Source organism: Passer domesticus, chromosome 1 (genome assembly GCF_036417665.1).
Source record: "Passer domesticus isolate bPasDom1 chromosome 1, bPasDom1.hap1, whole genome shotgun sequence".
Lineage (NCBI taxonomy): Eukaryota > Metazoa > Chordata > Aves > Passeriformes > Passeridae > Passer > Passer domesticus.
In genome coordinates, this window is record NC_087474.1 from 138,653,258 (window position 1) to 138,666,676 (window position 13,419).

The 13,419-nt window shown below is 41.2% G+C and overlaps 1 protein-coding gene across 1 annotated transcript; it reads right to left on the minus strand.

Moving 5' to 3' along the window:
- Window positions 1–5,852: 5,852 nt before the first annotated feature.
- LOC135282501 (cytochrome b-c1 complex subunit 7) lies at window positions 5,853–11,400 on the minus strand. The gene is made up of 4 exons (XM_064392340.1): window positions 11,314–11,400; window positions 10,041–10,112; window positions 8,206–8,372; window positions 5,853–6,969 (listed from the first exon to the last, which is right to left on the minus strand). The coding sequence occupies exons 1-4, from the start codon at window positions 11,330–11,332 to the stop codon at window positions 6,892–6,894; spliced, it is 336 nt and encodes a 111-aa protein (XP_064248410.1). The 5' UTR covers window positions 11,333–11,400; the 3' UTR covers window positions 5,853–6,891.
- Window positions 11,401–13,419: the final 2,019 nt, after the last annotated feature.

Sequence of the window (13,419 nt, forward strand, 5' to 3'; positions counted from 1 at the left end):
TCGGCTTCTGCTAGTGAGGTGGGCAGCAGGTCCCTCATTCTAGGCTTGGACATTCTGCTAAAATGATTTCTGAGCAGATTTGCTAGGATCAGTCCACAGCAAACCCCTTGCTGCAAGGCTCATCTCTATGCAGCATGCCATAGCTCAGGTCTAAGACAGGCTCAGAGGCATGTCCACTCAGGCATAAGCAGAGACTGTTGTGGCTCTCAGTGTCAGCTGTGAACAGTGGATCTTCCTCTCTACAATTCCCCAAAAAGCTTTTATGTTGTTTCATTTGAGAACCAACCTCCCCTCCTCCATCTGACAATTTATAATTACCCAGGGCAACTGATCAGCAACTACACCATTTGCAACATCTGGGAGATCTTAAGGCAGATCCCAGTCCAAGCTGCACTGATGTAATTGTTTTGCTGTGTGAAGGATGATAACTCTCCCCATTTAAGATTATACTCCTTCAAAATAATCCAGTGGTATTTTTGAGGCTCACTTATGTCAACACGTGCTTTATTGTGTCTTATGTGTTTTTAAAGTGCTGGGTGGAAGCAGCTGGAAGAGAAGTCCTCTTTCAAAGCATACCTCCTCTTATTCTTTTGAAGTAGCTTGTTGAATGGGGCTTTAATGGCTGTTCTGGACACATTCAAACACACCACTGGGTTTGATATACTTATGAAAAGCTAAGGATGGAAATTCATGAAAGAGATCCCCTAGAGTTCCAGAGGTGAGGGTGACTACACCCCTCCTTTCCACGAGAAAGAGCAAGAGTCTGTGACCAGATAAAAAACAAAGCTGTACTTCTGAAAGGAAATTGGTCTGTTATTTTTATTTTTCTTGAGAATTTTTTTTGTGTTGTTGCTATATAAAATATATAAATAAAGCATGTCTAGCCCCATGTTCTGACTTTGCCCTAAGTGCTCCTAGGCAGGGATGACTGCCTCCACAGAGCTCCAAAATGATGATCTCACCCCTCCTCTGGTACCTTGGCTTTTGCAGTGCGCAGAGCAGAGCTGAGCCAAGCCTCACCTGGCATCAGGATGCACCTTGATTTTTAGCAGAGCCACCTCTACACTGCCATGACAGTGTGGTGAGCTCCAGCAGGCTGGCTGAGAGCTGAGCATTGCTGGGGGCCCACTTGCACATTGATGGAGTTTTCACCCACCTTCTTCAGGATGAGAGACTGCGGCCGAGAAACATGGAGAACTTGGAGAATTTTTAGTTAATTGAAGCAAACCAAACAGATCAAGCTGCTTTTATGACTATTTCATAATAGTATCTTTTTAAACTAATACTCCACTGGGGAACGCAACTTGCAGACAGAAAACCCTCTGAAGTGCCTTGAAGAGATCTGAGCTTTGGACTCTGAACTCTGCTGCTTATAAACAATCATTTCAATCTGCTAGGCTGCAGTGGGAGTATGAGGCTTCATAAAAGGGCTTAGGTGTTGGAATACTGAGTGCAGCAGTGCTTAACTCCACGTCTCACTATGCAGACGCCCCTTGTGATCCAGAAGATTTAGACACAAAGAACCAGATCCATGCAGGCCAGTGGGGAACCACTTTGGGAAGGGCTGAGGAGAGCACAGCCCAGCTGTGCTGAGTTACCTCCTTCTGATCAGGTTTCAGGCTCCAGGTCCTTTCCCAGCACAGGAACCAAAGCAGCACACTCTCATAAAGCAGCAACAACAATTCCAGCACTTGCTTAGGCTTTGGAAGAGAAAGATCCAGTGCTCCTCTTTTGCAGCAGAGATGTGAGCATCCAAAAGTCAGACCTACCCTGTAACTGTGGGGGCATCTTCTTGAAAATGTTCTGGTTTTCGTGAAAGAAGCAGATGAGGTTGGCCCACAGGAGATGGATGCTTAGGCCATGTCCAGGCACCCTGGAGGCAGGGCAGGGACAGCTTGGATTCCACTCACAATAAAGTTCAGTGTTTGATCTTTAAATATTCTTTAGGGAAAATGTAAGCTTCAATGAGTGCCATGAACTTGGCATTCCCAAAGTTAGGACACACAGGTGTCTCTGCAGTGGCCTGAAAGCACCTTTGCCTTTGTCAAACTACCTCATACCTCCCTCCACATGCTCATACTCAGTGTTCCCATTTCCCAAAATGCGTTAAACCACGTTTGCACATAAATGCATCAACTCCACCTCATCCTCACCGTGCACCTCCAAAGCAGGCAAAGGGGATTGAGGTCAACTTACATTCTTTATACTTCCTTCAGAACCCTGCACATGATTCCCTAATCCTGGGTCTACTAAACCCCGCACCCACCCTGCATTCTTCACTCAAGCCCTTGGCCTAGCTCCCTGATCCAGTGCTATGGCTCAGGTACTACAGGAGAGAGCAGGGCAGAAGCTGGTGGGCAGTAATTGCCTAGACAGGCAGAAGTGCCCCAGGCAGGTGGAGTCAGGCACTGCCCTTATTTTGAAGCTCATCATAAACCAGCCTAGAAAGATGGTCTTAAGCAACTGATTTGAGTCCTCGTGTCTCCTGGTACAGTTTATCAGATCTTTCATAGCAGAAGAGAGATAGCCGAAAGGATTAATAGTCCCACTTGCACTCCAGAAAATCCGTAAATATTATGTAAAATATGTAAGCATTCACCAAGAAGGGAACTGTGAATCGACACCTTTTGTGAAGAAAAAGTAATTGAGCTGACAGGCTGCCAGCATAACCTAGCATTAAATCACCAGTGAGCAGAAGGCATTGAGGGCTCCTTCTCCAGACATGTCTCAACACGTACCCTGACAGGAAGGCAGAGGTGCAGATGCTTTCTGGCACCTTGGGACAGCACCCTTGCCTGTCACCTCATCCCAGTAACACCAGCAGAGGTTCTGGGTGAGTCAGGAACTTCTTGACACTGAAGGAAGCTTACAGCTCCACACAGCCTGCAGGGGAGCATGAGGAAATAGTTTTGGGATCAGGCCTCATGGTATTTAGATGCTAACACACTGTTTTCAGTGAAGTTTGTGGCCTACAGTTTTTCAGGATGTTAGCCCTTTGGGCTGTAGATCAGCTAAGAGAGGCTATGAGAAGTGAAGTCACTCTGGTGTCACCCTGGAGGGTTGCCTCTGTCTGTTCTGCTGCCCAGGAACAGCCCCTTGCCCTGGCCACAGTTTCAGTCCATGAAAACCAACTGGAGAAATCCTGAAGGTCATCTTTGACCTTTGCTCTCTAGAGAGAAAATGCCTCAAGTCAGAATGTGTTTACCATACTAAGGCTAAAACGCTTCCATTAAAATGACAAGCACGATGTTTCATCAAAATTCTTATGGGATTTGTATCTGCTGTAGCTCTCTTTCAGATGGAAGTTGGATGTAAAACAAGCATATGTTTCTTGTTACAGTGCTGAAAAAAATCCATTGTTTTGGGGTTGACCAATTCAAAATTTAAGGAAATCAGTCTGACATAGCAAACATGATCTTCAGCAATCAAAATGTATTCTTATATTTCATTATGTATTTAATAAAGAGAACTTCAAGTGAAGAACAGGTTTGCTCAAAATTGATGAAGAATAATTTAAGCTAGAACTATCATCAAACTGCAGGACTAGTCAGCTCAGACTCTTAATTTTATATACATAACTTGGATGTGTGAATGACAAAAATAGCTCAATAATTTAGGGAATCTCTACAAAATTTATATCCAAAAAACTACATTAACATAGGTGAAGGTATCAAAATCAGGAATAAGGAGATGCAAGATTCGCTGTTGCATTGGACATGATGATATGACCTGAAATTGCAGGTTCACATTTTAGGCACTCTTCTCATTCAGAAATTCTTTACAATCCTCTTCAGTGCACGGCTCATCCTTGCTTTCTGAATGTACCAGATACAGACTACAAATACATCATCTTCTGTGTAAGTATTTTTGCACTTACCACCAGAGGAATGAGGATAGTGACAATCCCTGTGAAACTTGCTCCTGCTACTACCACCTGTAGTAACCATTGTGTGTATGGATAAATACCAACACTTGCACCTCGTATTTTCAGAACCAATGAACTGAACCCAGACATAGATGTGATTACTCTGCACTTTTGCAGATGTAGCTCCAAGCACACATATATTAAGCACTTAGCAAAATTCTTATGGAGCTTCTGCGAACCAAGTGTCTTGCTCAGTATTACAGAAGAACTTTGTAGTAGCGGAATAAAAAAATTCCAGTTCTCCAAAGCAGAATACCCTTTCATTCCTCATCAGACTCTTCTATTTTTTTTTCATTTTTCTTTTCTTTTCTTTTCTTTTCTTTTCTTTTCTTTTCTTTTCTTTTCTTTTCTTTTCTTTTCTTTTCTTTTTTCTTTTCTTTTCTTTTCTTTTCTTCTCTAGCTATCTGACCCCCTTTACTGTTACTAACCTTTTTCTTAAAATGAGGCAACTTTGCAGATAGCAAGCTAATGGCTGCACAGGCCGGGATGATTCAGAGGGCAGGATCCCACACAGAGATGGACAGGTGGGATAGAACCAACAATGAAATTGCAGGTCTGAAACCCATTTTTGCCAATGCATTCCTTCCCATCCCAGATATTTTTAAGCATAACTGCAATAGTTCAAAATTGGGAATCATGCTGATCCTCCAACTTGTCACCAGCAGGATTTAAATCTAACATACAAGAAAATCCCCATTTCTTCTGGCTAAGATTAATGCTTGTCAACTCAGAGTGCGCAGAGGGGAACACCAGAAGGTGAAATATGAAATGTCTCCTAAGCTACTCATTCATTAACCAGTAGCAGAGGCATACAAATCTCACACCACATAGCCTAAAAAAGGGTTTGGTCTCTACCACAAAGCTGCTATAACTCCTCATTCCCAAGCAATAGATGCCACTCTTACACTAGCCTCCTCCTCCTTCCCTGTTCCTTACCATTTTTAGATACTCCTAAACATTTCAAATACACACCCATCTCTGCCAAAAATGGCAAGTAACATTTTCCTTACTAATACTAATAGCCTTCCAAGATACAACTACACAATAGTAAATTTTTCAAAATGCTTTGACAGAAGACTACTTCGGACATTAGGGAAATTTAAAGCTAAAAATTATCAATCCAAGCCAGAAGCATCTGAAAACTCATCTAAATGAAGCCTCAGTGAACAGGAAAGCTCTTAACATGGCTTTATTTTTCCTCTTTCCCTTGAGCTGCCCAAAAAGATCACTTGGAAAGACTCTTTTATTAACTTCTACTACTCACCTCTGACTCTTTAAGATGTTACATCTGAGAGTAAAGAGGTCAGTGATTCCAGATGGTTTAGGCCAGCTGTGGTGTGGCTGCTTTGCACTTCACTCAAAGATCAGCCTATTTTTAAGCACCTTATGCCAACAAAATCCCTTTGTACAAATCAAGTAATTTTTGAGAGGCTTTTTTCTTAATCAAAACCTGTGGTCAAATAAGTAGAGTCTTTCCACAGAATTCTAGCTTTCACAGAAATTTGACCAGCTATGCTTTTGAAGTACTACTTTCAGTATGTAATTAAGTCTTCTAATATAATTCTAAGAGATAACAAAATAGCTCTGATTTCATTAGAAAGCTATACTCAATAATTCCATAAGAGAAGTGTGAAACTTCATGCCCTATTTGTCTCTTGGAAGAAAATCATGAAGTTCCTAAAAACACATCAAATTATGTATGCTTCAATCATTAGATTTTACAGGAGAAAAACGAAGCCTCAAATTCTTAATATATTTTCCATGCAGACTTAAGAGGAATATTGGCAATGAAGGTATTTTTGCAGAATTTTGTTTTGCCACATCAGGCTGTCAAGTTCTGAGGGATCATTGTATCCATCCTACAGATGTAAGGGACTTAAGCAAGCAGGTGAAGGTCAGTAACAGAGTGATGAACAAAGCTAAAAGCTTCTAATCCAGTATTTTATTTATTTGGTCATACCAATTCAAAACTGCAGATGTGGTTTGCTCTTTTTTCTTTTGGTAAACCGAGTGTTGTATTTGGCAGACAAGCATGCACAACAAAAGGAAAAACACTAACCTTGAGGCCATCATGCACAATTCTGTACTTTATCCAGGTTACACAACAGGCTCTGAATTTCATGCCTTATACCAGTATCTGCATCAAATTCACACTAGCATTGAACTGTGGAAGACTAAACTCCAGGTTTTCAGCCAGTATTTTCTGGATATGAATCACTAAAAACTAGAGCATGCTTTAGGTGATGAAAAAAACCCATGAGAAGTTAACTATGTTAAGTGCTATGTTGCTCAAAGCACATCAGAATACCACTTTTACTCTTTAAAACAATAAAAAGTCTCAAAAAGCTGAAGTGAGACAGTAATTACAGTTTACATGAAAATAGTTTCAAAGGTTTAACAATGTATAGGGTATAAAAAGTTAGGGAAACAGTTCCCATTTTATGGTTAAGGAATCATCTGTATTTTCCATTTTTACAATATATATCTGCTCAGGTTCACAGAATATTACATTCTGCTGTCTCACAATACCATTGTAACATCAAACACTGGTTCAGAATTGCTGCCTGCAGGGACAAGTGACAAAGGAATACCAAGTCTTCTTTAACTTAAGAGAGCAACCAGCACCAACAGTCCTGACCATTTCTAACCTAATTCTACTACTGCAGAAAACAGCTGTATGATGAAAAGAGCAAGAATCAAAAGCTGGGATGAAGACTGCATACCACTAAGCTAATGTGTAATGTATATGCTCACAGGAAAGATCTGAACATTAGCTTGTTAACATTTAGAAAGAACTCTTCCAAAATTTTTATAGTTTGACATGTTTATTTTAGTTGGATGAACAGATTCAATGAACAAGCTGAAACAGTATTCCTCAGGCCCACAACTGCCTCCCTATAGACTTCTACATCCAAATGTTTAAAATAACAGAAATATCTGGATATTTGCATGAAGTAGTTGAAAAGTTACTTCTTGTTCCATGCTTCCCTTTCTTGTCTTTCACGGATTACTTCTTTTAGGTACGGTTCGAGATAACGGTGATCCTGAAAAAGAAGAAATATATTTAAACTTACAGCAAGGTCCAAAACCACCTCAAGTCATTCCTACAGACTGTTTCTTCCTCATTCCTTCCCAGGTTTGACTAAACACCAATCTACCATAGAAAAGAAAAAACCCACAAAACCCAAAAAACCTCAAAACAAACAAACAAAACCACCAAAACAAAACCCCTCAAAACAAAACAAACAAACAAGAATCCAGCCTTACTTACCCTGAAAAGGCAAACTTTGTATCTGCCAAGTCTGTGATGACAAGTTCTGTATTGCAGCAACCACTAATTCCTAATGCCTCATCAACATTAGCAAGCAAAGTGATGCTTCCAGCTATGCCTTTAGAAACAGTGTTCTTTTTGGCAGATACTCAAATGCACAAGATCCACTGTAATTAGTTCAAAGTCCAACAATAATACTCCAGATAATCTCTTTTTTTAGCTTAACTTCTCAACAGCACTGTAAACTTGTATTTGATAGAACACCCTGACCATGTTTAACACTTACAAACCAAACTACTGCTTGAGGAATTGACCAATTATTCAATGCAGCAGTTAGCTAAATATGACCTATGAGACCAAAAGAAGCAGCCTCTGCTTACCCAGAGATGCATTAACACCTTCATACTCTGCTATAGTCAAAAGTCTGACAATAAAATTCCTCCCTGCCAGGTAACCTGGAGAAAGCTGAGGTGCACAGTGATGCAAAATCTGTCAACCAATTCACTACCAAAAAATAACATTTAGTTACATCTGATAAGGAAAGTGCAGTTTGTTTTTTCAAAGTACAAGGTGACACTTATTTTAATGCATGATTTCCCTCCAAATTATTCTTCATTGGCACCTTCAATGAATAAAAGCTTTGGCTCCAGATTTTCTGCAAGATTAAGAAATTACTCAGAAAAGCAGATCTTGAAGAATTCCAAAGCCATTTACATTGTATTTCTTTATCTGACAGCTTAGAAGAAATATTTTGTCTGAATGCAAACAATGTGCTGTGATTCCGAGGCGAGGCATAAGCTTCTGTCATCTTGAGAAAAATTTAGTAATTTGTACAGAAAAAGAGATTTTTAAACTGCAGTCAAAAGTTTTCCAGAGGTACTCCATGAGATGCTGACTCATTCACGATGAAGAACATGCAAACAGGTGTCTCCCCAGAGAATGAAATCCCAACCACCAGTCCTAGCAGTGCCACTGAAGACCTGCACCTGGACACACCCCATGCACATACCTCCTCATACTTCACCCACTGGTCTTTGGGAAGGATCTGGTGCTTCAAGCTCAGGTCCAGCGCTCGCTTTATGCGAAACACTCTCTCATTGTACAGGTGCTCTGGAAGTCTCCTCAATGCTTCTTTTACATCTTCATCTTCATGCAATGTATCATCTCGCATTAACCCTGTACCAAGAGCAATTCACAGTACCACTGAATGAACGTTCTTCAGTAAGATTTAGGACTGACACGTGTACCATGGGCAAAACACTTCCAGCACAAACTTATGAAGAAAAGCCAAACCAATCCAGGAGAGCCACTAATTGATCAGAGAGAACATGTAATCCTAAACACTGACTTTCAAAGACTCCATTTACTTTTTTCACTCCTTTTCTTAAAGAGGAATAAGGAAAATGGGTATTTAATTCAATGTGTTTCATGAGACTATGCATATACAGAACAAAAACTTCTCTGGATCCAAGGGGTGAACTTCTGTGCATCTAATTTTGTATCTCTGTTAAAGATGACTGTCCAGGTAAAGGGTTTTTGAGAGCTCTGAATCCATTACAATCAGCCACAGATGATGTGAAGAATTTTTTTTCAGTATGAAGAATTTTTCTCTAGACTGCCCTGTTCATGATGAGCAGACCTCTGCTGACTATAGGAAGCTATGGAAACACAAAGCTCTGTGTTGGTGTGTGAGCTCCAAATCAGAAGGTAAATCAGGGAGAAACACCCAGTCTTCTCAAAACTAAGCACACTCCCACACTTCTGTGGAACAAAGGATTCTTGAACACAACCAACCTTTCTGTAAGGTTCAGTATTAACAAAATAGGACAATATTACTTCTGTGGTAATTCCAAGTTGATTACTACAACATACCTTCTGACTTGTGCTTAAAGGTTTTAATCTCATGTGAGTGTTTTGGCAGTGGTGTCTCAATGAACAAATATTTGAGTCACATATCCTTAACTCAGTTTTGTAATTTATTTCAAAGGCACAGGGAACACTGCTGCTAGTTTAATCACTGTATTAAATTGGTGCTTTGCTAATTTTTTACTCATATTTCCAGGGAAGCAGCAGAAGTAAGAATTTCAGCAGACAGGCATTATCAAAGAGAAACTAAGCTTTGAAAGAAGGATCTAAGCTACTTAGTTACAGTTTTCTTGTAATTTTTTTCTAACTTCCCAGGGCAGGTATGTTAACTTTCTTTAAGAGATTTTGCTTGTATTGTGGTAAGCAATAAACTGCAGCATCTGAATATTCACATTCTTGTCATACAAGAACTGTTCTGCCATCTAAATGGTTGAAACAAACTTGGAAACAACTCTGAATAAACTGAAGACAATACCATTAAGGGACCCTCTGCTCCTTCCTGAAGGAAGCCCTGTTTTGACACCTATTCCACCACTGTGCAGGCCAGAGTGATGCCAGCTGCAGTTATGGTGACACAAAGGGCAGAATCACTGTAATCGTTTTTCCACTTTGGATACTTTGCCCAAGTACTGCAGATAGGCTGACTGCTATCAGTGGGAACCTCCCCAGCTTCAAGGGCAGTAAGACACTGGCCACTGAAAGTGACTCGGTGGGGAAATGTAAATAATTGAGTTTTCAGGACTGCTCTGTGAAAGTTTTTTCAACTTCCCAGGCTGGCCTTAGCTGTTTTAAGTTAATTCACTGGAACGTGAGCAAACACAGAAATAACTGAAGCTATTGCCGACTTTTTTGCCACAAAGTAGCCAGTTTTGATCAAAAAGACTTATGCCAACCTGCATGTACATATGCCAGCCATGAACCATAACTAGTTTGAGAACTGTTACATTTGCAGTTTTAAAAACTCAGTGAAACACTTACCGTATTTGTTGAACCCAGCTGCGTTGTAATACCACTTGCAAATCTTGTCAAACAGGCGACCACCTCCTGCAACTGAACATGCACAGCAAGGCAAAATTCAACATTTACACATTACTGTGGCAGTACACAAATATTTGCTGGCCTCCAACACATGCAGTAATGTAACACTGCATCGAGTTTGAATTTGACCATATGTGACTTGGGTTCTACTTCTCGGTATCCCATAACTGACATGAACTCACTACATACAAGAGCTTAACCCATTTCACTAAATTATTAGGCTGCTTTAAGGCTTGGAAAAATGCTACCAATTCCTCATCAAAGACAGCAACAAAACTCTCAGACTCCACAACACTTACATGAGCCAAACCCAGAGTCTACATAAAACAAAACCATCAGGCTTTTCCAATAATTTATCCTGGTTCTTTGGCTTTTGCTATGTGACGTCAAGCCCAGCATGTTATTATACTGTTGACCTGCTCGCCTCAACAGGTACTTGAATGCTATTCCTTTTTCAAGGAGCTGCCAAAGTCAACTGTAAAATCCAGACTAAAACCTCAAAACCCCTAACCGAGCAAAAAAAAAAATTAATCAGACCAAAAAAAAAAAAAAAAAAAAAAAAAAAAAAAAAAAAAAAAGGCCTCCTCCACACCACATCTAGCACGTTCACCTTCCTTTAAGTGTGGTTTGGGACGGCAGAGGTGCTTTTACACATAATCAAATACCTCAGCAAGGGCTCTGGAAGGCCACGAACGGCACAACACGGGCGAGCTGTTTTGCGTGATGACTTTTAAATCATCAGTCTCACCAGGTCAGCCCCAAAACGCCCCAAAGGAGCTCTTTAGAGCGCTACCTCAGCAGGTTACTCAGTTACTCCTTCGTCCTTTAGGGCCAGACAAGCAATAACCTCAGACCACTGCGCGCCCAGCCGGTATCCGCGCAGGACAGCAATCCCCGAGGGCCCTCACGGGCAGCCCAAGGCTTCCTCCGGTGCTCCCGAGCCCGCTCTACGCCCACAGGGCTCAGCTATCGGGGCAGGCTCCCGCCGCCGCCGCGGGAAGGCCGGCGGGGAGCCCGGCCCGGCCGCTGTGGAACCGGCACTCGCTGTCCCCGTCAAGGGCACACGGTGCACAGCGGCTCCCCGGCTCCCCCCCTCCCCGTCACGGCCCGCCTCGCTGTCCAGCGCGGGCCGAGGCGAGCCGAGCCCCGCAGGCGGGAGGGGGCCGCGGACAGAGCCGGCCCCGCCGCCCCCTCAGCGCCCCCGCCGCCTCACCGGGCGCCCTCGCCGCCATCTTGACCTCGGCGCGCCGCGCGGGCTCCTGGGTGAGGCGCGGGCGGGGCCGCCAATGCCGGCCCGGCGCCTGCGCTCTGCCGGGAGGGCGGAAACGAGGGACGGACGAAAATAAAAATAACAATTAGCTTTGTAAAGCGCGATAAGCAAAGCACCGATCGGCCACGCCAAGGAGCAGAAACCTGTCTGTGCTCAGGTATCGCAGCCGCCAGCGAGCGGGGAGCACAGAGCGCTGTGCCTTCCTGAAGGAGGTAAAGAAACAAAATGCGGACGTGGGGGGAACACAGAAACAGGTAGCAGGCAACGCAGCGGGTAATTTCAGCCAGAAAAGTTTGTGGTTTTATTTATTTTTTTAATCGTAAAGCCACAAAGTTTTTGTCACGATCCTCAAAAAGTTCTTCGATCCCCTCTCCTCTTCCATTTCAGCACTCCCTGTAAATGTTTTGTGTCCATTTTTCATCTATTTCGGCAGAAGCTTGTGCATTTAACGTTTCAAAGAAACTGGTTTAGCTCTGGCAGCAATCATTCCTACGTTTAAAAATATTAAAGGAATTTAAAGCTCTAAGTTTGAGACATCCAAAATGTACAGACTCTGTAATTAATTTCTGTTACAATGGTTTGTCACAAGGTAATACACAGTAAAATAAGGCTAGTGGAGAAAATCTGCAAAAGTTAACTCCAACATTATGAACCCACATACTTTCTATTAACATTTTTTACTGTAAACACTATTTTTTACAAGACTGTTTGAAGATTACAGTTTGTTATTGGCATTTAATACAGTCAAAAATCCAAGTAAGCATACTGGACTTTGGATACTTTTATTTAACAGGAGGAAATGGGGGAAGTGCTTAGTCAGCACATTGCAGCCACCATGAGATTTGCTCTGCATCTCCACCAAGAACAGTCTATTTAATAGAGTATTTCAAACAATCTTTCCAGGCCAATGGAGCAGGAAACATGAGAAAAAATGACAAAGTAGATAATCTCAGATATATACTGCAGACAGTGAATGTGGTTTTTCAATGTGTTTCAAGCACCTGTTTTTCAAATTCTTAATTTGGATTAATAAGAATTTATCCAGAGTCATAATCCAGAGATCACATTCTTTAAATCTCTTTAATTTTACTTTATTTCCCACCTATTAGTAGAATTTAGCCTTTGGATTTTATTCTGTTGTGTGCATAAAAATTGCTATTTTTAGCTTCAACAGTGAGGTTTTAAAACATTGAAGCTTTTTCATTAAATAAGCTTAAATCCAAATTAAAACATCTGGGTTTCAGATTTCCTGAGCTGTTTCTAATGAAGAAATTCAAACTTCTAAACAACATCAAACAGTTCTGCACGTGGATTTAGGCAGGTTTTCGTTCTTCCCAAATACACTGCGAAGCATTTGATAATTCCATATTAACGTGCTTTGTTTAATGATAGATTAAGTGTTTTCAATACTCCCACGATGCCCAATGTCAGAATTTACTGCAGCTTTTACAACTGACCAACTCTATCACCTTAATATACACTACAGCCTCTTTTCATATGGTTACTTGTGTATTAAAGCCACATGAATCTCATTGGTATGGGGGGGAAAGCTGAACAAGGGGAAGAGAAAACTAACTAAATTAAAGTTCTTCTAAATTTCAGGGACAGTAACAGCTTTTTTTTTTTCTTTTTATAATTTTCCTGAATTTTGTTTGCTGGGGTTTTTTTTGACATTTCTAACCAGCTTTTAGGATATTAATTTCAGCAGCAAGCTTCAAAAAGAAACACCTTTGTAACCTGTTGAAAGAATGCCTTTCTGTATGAGGAGCTTCACATATTAATGCTATGATTCTTTCTGCCATACAAGGAAAAGAATAACATTATTATTAGCTCAAGCAGGTAAACACAACATTACTTCATTACCACACTATCTTGCTATTCTAACTTTTGGGGAAGAGGTGAAAGGAGAAGGTAACAGAGGGCAAGACAGGGAATAAGTCACTAGCTGGTTTTCCATTCTCCCAAAATTCTGCCATTATCAAAAGAAAAAAAGAAAAATTTGAATTTACCTTTCTGTTAATGTGCTGCATCATCCACTTTCAATTAAGT

Bases quoted from the DNA above. Each gene is read 5' to 3' on its own strand.
- LOC135282501 (XM_064392340.1), bottom strand. The intron at 8,373-10,040 runs GTAAGTGTTTCA...CTCTTGGTACAG, and splicing joins AGCTGGGTTCAACAAATACG to GGTTAATGCGAGATGATACA. The intron at 6,970-8,205 runs GTATGTGCATGG...CTTCTTTTTCAG, and splicing joins AGTGGGTGAAGTATGAGGAG to GATCACCGTTATCTCGAACC.